This window comes from Indicator indicator, chromosome 4 (assembly GCF_027791375.1).
Source record: "Indicator indicator isolate 239-I01 chromosome 4, UM_Iind_1.1, whole genome shotgun sequence".
In the NCBI taxonomy this organism is placed as follows: Eukaryota; Metazoa; Chordata; class Aves; order Piciformes; family Indicatoridae; genus Indicator; species Indicator indicator.
Window position 1 is genome coordinate 39,950,244 of NC_072013.1, and position 6,386 is coordinate 39,956,629.

At 43.6% G+C, this 6,386-nt stretch overlaps 1 protein-coding gene across 1 annotated transcript in view; it reads left to right on the plus strand.

The window, feature by feature from the left end:
• ACTC1 (actin alpha cardiac muscle 1) overlaps positions 1-5,468 on the plus strand; it is a 5,899-nt gene extending 431 nt beyond the window's left edge. The window contains exons 2-7 of the mRNA XM_054400142.1: positions 325-473; positions 1,617-1,941; positions 2,566-2,727; positions 2,814-3,005; positions 4,270-4,451; positions 5,145-5,468. Of these exons, the coding sequence (XP_054256117.1) occupies positions 345-473; positions 1,617-1,941; positions 2,566-2,727; positions 2,814-3,005; positions 4,270-4,451; positions 5,145-5,288 (1,134 nt within the window). The 5' untranslated portion in view covers positions 325-344 and the 3' untranslated portion in view covers positions 5,289-5,468. The remainder of the gene's footprint in view (positions 1-324; positions 474-1,616; positions 1,942-2,565; positions 2,728-2,813; positions 3,006-4,269; positions 4,452-5,144) is intronic.
• The last annotated feature ends 918 nt before the right edge of the window (positions 5,469-6,386 follow it).

Below are 6,386 nucleotides of genomic sequence, written 5' to 3' on the forward strand. Positions count from 1 at the left end.
GAAGTGCTTTGGGCAGGGACGAGCTCTGCGGCCTGAGGGTACCGCTAACGATGCTATAATGAGCGTCCCATAAGCCTGTAAAAGCGGGGAGATGAAAGCGGCTGACGGATCGCATTTAAAGCCCTGCCCACAAGGGTGGCTGAGCCAACGGCTTCCTCCCGGGACGAGTCGAATTTCCCGCTGCCGCCGGCAGCGGTCGGTGTGCCGCAGCCGCAGGTGGCGGGCGGGTGGGCGCAGAGGGTTCGCTCGGGGGTCTCGGCGGGGCCCGGCAGCCAAGCCGAGATGATCGCGGGGGTCTGGACACGCTGCCGCGCTGTGTTTCAGATCCGTGCCTCCCTCCGAAGATGTGTGACGACGAGGAGACCACCGCACTGGTGTGCGACAACGGCTCAGGGCTGGTCAAGGCGGGCTTTGCCGGAGACGATGCCCCCAGAGCCGTGTTCCCTTCCATCGTCGGCCGCCCAAGACACCAGGTAAATTGCGGAGGCAGGACCTGGGCAGGACAAAGCCTTCCCCAGCTCTCCAGGAGTCGCCTCTACGCACTCTTTCCCTCTTTAGTTCTTTTGTCCTATCCCGAGTATCTGCCCATCCCTCTGCTCACCTCTCGTGGTAGTACTAGTGACATGTTTCCAGGTCTCTCCAGTGTTTCCTTAATCTCCCCTGTCTGGCTGGCCCTTATTCTCGCTTTCTATCACTTTTTCCCTTTCCTCCAGCTATTTCTAACTCTCCAACTTTCCCCTTGACTGTCTTCCCTGTTCTCTCTCCTAATGATCTTAAACCTGGCTTCCTACAAAGCTGCAGTCCACTCCATCCCCTGGGCCAGACCTGCCTCTGATGATAGTGCACAGGCATCTCCACTGGCTGAATCTGCTCACGATGGAGTTTGTTTAAGGCCTTTCCCACCTGTCCTGTCCAACATTTCACATACCAAACACCTTCTTTTGTCCATCAATGATCTTACATTCATGCTGCTCTCTAAGACTCCTTTTCCCTGTCCCCATGTCATTCTCCTTTTTGTCACAGTTAAATTAGTACACAGAAATGCAGTACTTTCTCCTACAACTTCCTCAGCAAAAGTTTGTAATGCCCTTAAAAAGACAAAAAGGCAAACAAAAAGGCAAACAAACAAAACCCCAATACCACCAACAAAACAAAACCTGAAGCATTTGTGATTTGTATTTTGTTATTGTGGATAAATTATTGCTGAGGCTCCACAGAAGTATGGAGTAACTTCCTTTACTAGAAAACATATTTCCGTCTTTATCTTCCTGTTTAGAGACTCTCTTTGTATGTGTTTCTATATCTCTTCCTCATTGAGATATTATGCAGTTTTCCTTTCTGTTAAACTTTTGGACCAGAAAGAAGTAATTGAAAATATGAGGTGCATTTAAAAAGTGAGGAAAATTCTTTCGAAAGATTAAAGGACAAAAAGGATTTCATAAGAAACCTTCACATTTTGTTGATTTATTTCTTTTAATAATGCTTCATTATTCCCCTGCACAACCTTTTAATGTGTGAGTGCCTGTACCTTTCTTGAAAATAGCATAGTTATCTATGATGGAAATGTCTGATGTTCTCTTCCTCAAATAACTCTTTTCTGTATCTTCTTCTCTTAGGGTGTTATGGTTGGTATGGGTCAAAAAGACTCCTACGTGGGTGATGAAGCTCAGAGCAAAAGAGGTATCCTTACTTTGAAATATCCCATTGAACACGGCATCATCACCAACTGGGATGACATGGAAAAGATCTGGCACCACACTTTCTACAATGAACTCCGTGTGGCCCCTGAGGAGCACCCCACCTTGCTCACAGAAGCCCCTTTGAACCCTAAAGCTAATCGTGAAAAGATGACCCAGATCATGTTTGAGACCTTCAACGTACCTGCCATGTATGTGGCCATCCAGGCTGTCCTCTCTCTCTATGCCTCTGGCCGTACAACAGGTAAAATAAACCCTGGAGATACTTCCTTTCAGGAACTTTCCTTCCATCCCACTCCACACAGGAAGAAAACCCTGCCATAACCCATTCAGGTTTACAGAAAATGAGATATTTTTAGCATGTAGCCATTGATGATAACAGCAGCAGAAAAGCCAGCACAAAAGAGGCTGTGGGAAGAACAATGTGGACCTGTCTGCATTGCTTTTGGAGAGGCACTGTGGGACTGACTCCTGCAGGTCATGATGCAGATGAGGAGATGTTCCTGTGAAGATACTGCAGTTACTCGACAATTACACTATTTGAGGGTTTAAACTGGGGCCCCCAAAATGCCCATTATTAGTCCAACACAATTGGTCACTATTGCAGACGTGCTTAATGCTCAGTGAAGCAGCAGTGGGAAGACTTGCAGGTATGGGTTAGCTTAAAATCTGTACAAACAGCTGGTTGGGGGGGAAGATCACACCAACAAGGAGTAGCCAGGCAGCAGAAGGAACAGTCAAGATTTTTATGGCTAAAGCAGAGTGATGCCCCTTTACACTGCCTGAAAAATCCAACATTTGGCTGTGTTTATTGATTCTCACTGTGCCCAAGGGTGATTCCAACTGCTCTCTGACGTTTCTCCCACAGGTATCGTGCTTGACTCTGGTGATGGCGTTACCCACAACGTACCTATTTATGAAGGCTATGCTTTGCCCCATGCCATCATGCGCCTGGATCTGGCTGGCAGGGATCTGACTGACTACCTGATGAAGATCCTGACAGAGCGTGGCTATTCCTTTGTGACAACAGGTCAGTGCTTCAGCTTTGCCCTTCTCTTGGCCCGTCTCCTTCCTCTTGTGTCATGCTTATCCAAACCTTGATTTGAATCCCTGCAGCTGAACGCGAGATCGTTCGTGACATCAAAGAGAAACTGTGCTACGTTGCACTGGACTTTGAGAATGAAATGGCTACTGCTGCCTCTTCCTCCTCTCTGGAAAAGAGCTATGAATTGCCTGATGGCCAAGTGATCACAATCGGTAACGAGCGTTTCCGCTGCCCTGAAACCTTATTCCAGCCATCCTTTATCGGTAAGTGCTCCCAGGAAATTCTCCTCTCTGTAGGAGGTATCAATGAAGCAGGACATGTCCCACTCTTCCTGCTCATCTAAATTTGGCACGAAATCAAACATAACAAAAAAAAAAAAATAATGAGTCAGAGCCTCTGGATCCTGTAAGCTATGCTTGTGTGTGACCTCAGCTGGTAATTAGCTGAGATCTGGGCTCTCGCTGCAGGTTTTAGATCACAGGTTTTAGGGTCACAGTTTTTTTAGTGATAAAATGTACAGTTAGAATATCATCATTAAGGAGCTGGCTTCAAAGATCCTTATGGATCCTTCCCAACATTCTATGACTTTATGTCACTGGTAGCAAGAACAGCTTTCACTGCTGTGTTTGTAAGGCTTACTCTAAAAAAAAAAACAGACTCCATGAAGAAGTAAATTATCTGGGAGAGGCAAAAAGTCAAATGAAAGGTGTGAGTATATTTCTGTGCACTGCAACTAAACATTGCCATGGCCAGCGTGGTAAGTTTTGCTGTTTGTGAGGGCAGCTGATGGATACAGCAAATGCTCCTAAGTCCTGAGTAATAAATGCAGTTGTTCGTCAGCTGACATCTCACTGTGGATCTAGTGTCAGCCCTTTCAGGAAGCACCTGTTAAATTTAATAAATTGGAATGCACAAACATGTGCTGCTGTTTTTTTCTTCCTCACCACCAAGCACTAACCTCTTGGTCAGAGTTTTGCTTATGTTTGCCTTGATCTTTATAAATAGCATTTCGAGTAGGCTGACAAAAGTTATTATTGTATTTTTTTTTAGTTCTACTTCAACTGGTTTCATTGTCTTTATTGCTGTCTTTACTATAGTTAACTAATACTTTTTTGTGAGACTCTGGCATAACTTGATACTCATTTCACAGAATCACAGAATGGTTGTAAGGGACCTCCAGAGACCATCCAGGGATCATTTGTCTGTTCTAACTTTCTGCCATTGCCATATGCTAAAAGAATTTGTCTTGTCTGCTTCTTCCCTTACTGTGCATTTTGAGTATCATTCCTCTGCACGTGCATTAGGATATTTTTTCCAACAAATAAATTTCATTTTCTAAGCTAGTTCTAGAATCTCATTTTCTTATGTGTTTTCTTTAATATATAATAATCAGTAAGCAACTTTACAACAAAAAGAGCTCGTATTAGTGATGAGGAGAGCTCTTTGCACAAAGAAAGAACTCTCTTTGCACAAAGAACTCTTGTGTAATTTCCTGCTCTACTGTCTTTTTTTTTTTTCCTTTCCAAGGCATGGAATCTGCTGGTATTCATGAAACTACCTACAACAGTATCATGAAGTGTGACATTGATATTCGTAAGGACCTGTATGCCAACAATGTCCTCTCAGGAGGTACCACAATGTACCCTGGTATTGCTGACCGCATGCAGAAGGAAATCACTGCACTTGCTCCTAGCACTATGAAGATCAAGGTAAGGAATTTCACAGAATCACAGAATCAGCCAGGTTGGAAAAGAACTCAGAGATCATCAAGTCCTACCTATCACCTACTATCTAACACCACCTGGCAACTAAACCATGGCTCCAAGTGCCACATCCAAGCTTTTTCTGAACGCCTCCAGGGATGGTGACTCCACCACCTTCCCAGGCAGCCCATTCCAATGGCCAATTACTCTCTCTGTGAAGAACTTTCTCCTCACCTCGAGCCTAAACTTCCCCTGGCGCAGCTTGAGACTGTGTCCTCTTGTTCTGGTGCTGGTTGCCTGGGAGAAGAGACCAACCCCCACCTGTCTACAACCTCCTTTCAGGTAGTTGTAGACAGCAATAAGGTCGCCCTGAATTTGACTCTCTACTTTTCAAAGATGGATAAAATTGGAGGAAATGTCCCTGTTGTTAAACTGGGATATAGGAAGAACTCTACAAGCAGATGGACTCCTAATCCAAATAATTATAATGGTTGGAAGCAAGCATTAGGAAAGAGGAAAACATGGTTATAGATTTTCTTAAGGTATATTGCATGCACCAGCAGCTGAAGATCAATACTCATATCATAGAAAAGTTCTTTTCTTTACCTGGGGAAACATCTAGTGGCTTGTTACGTGGCTGATGTGGGTTGGCTATTCAGAAAGGTTAAATGAGGATTCTGTTGCTTTTCTTCACCTTAGATCATTGCCCCACCTGAGCGCAAGTACTCTGTCTGGATTGGTGGCTCCATTCTGGCATCCCTGTCCACCTTCCAGCAGATGTGGATCAGCAAACAGGAGTATGATGAAGCTGGCCCATCCATTGTCCACCGCAAGTGCTTCTAAGCACTTCCCCCTCTCAATTTACTTCCTACTCAGGATGACGACGACATGCTTCTTGGAGTCTTCTGGCAACCCTTCCTGAACTCCTCAGTCATTGTACAGTTTGTTTACACACCCGTGCAATCTATTTGTGCTTCTAATATTTATTGCTTTATAAATAAACAAGATCTGGAGCTTGCAACCTACAAATCAGTGTCTTTTGGTTTATTATAAGTATTCTTTGGTCAAAAAAAACCCAACCAAAAAACAACAAACCAAGAAACAAACAAAAGAAACTACATACCCAGGGATTTGGAAATTCCCATCAAACCTACCACTGCCTTCACTGCATGCCATGTCCTAAGTGCTATAGGTGAGTTAGGTCATGGTTTTCCATGAGTAAGAATTTCTACTTTACAGTTTTACTGAAACCTGAAGCAATAGAAGCATCATATGTCAAGGCTGACAAAGAAAGAGCCTTGATGGTAGACCCTGTAAGTGGAACAAGTGGAAGGAAATTTCTCATAAGCACTCACTGGGATTAGAAATGTTTATTCCCTTGCATTTGTTATAACCCAAGTATTTTAATACTAATTTACTGACAGGCAAAGCTTCCATAAAAGAATTATGTTAATACACTTAGAATGCATTTTGTAAGTAATTAGCTGAGTCCTAAAGAGTCATACAATTATTTTCTGTGAGCTATAAATGTTTATGCCAAAACATTAATTCAAACTGACACTTTACTCATCTTCCCCCACCTCTTCAAAGCCAGAGATGAAGAAACAAAGCATTTATTGTACTAATGCACAAGAATTAAGCTCCTCCTAATTTTTCCTACAATTGCTATAGTCAAGATTATTTTCACATCACCATTCATATGCCTCATGCAATGTTTAATCCTTAATCTTTGCTATCTTTTGTTGCTGTCTGACCCAGATATTACAATCATAAATTGCATATTTTCCATGGGCCTTTGTATTCCTCACAGTGGCTTTTTATAGCTGTGTTCTTCAACTCTGTAAAAGAAGTAATATCTAAAAGTTGAAGTACACAGTGAGCTGAGTCTAGCCTAGCCTGCCCATGGTGGGGAGGTTGGAGTAGGTGAGGTCTAAGGTCCCT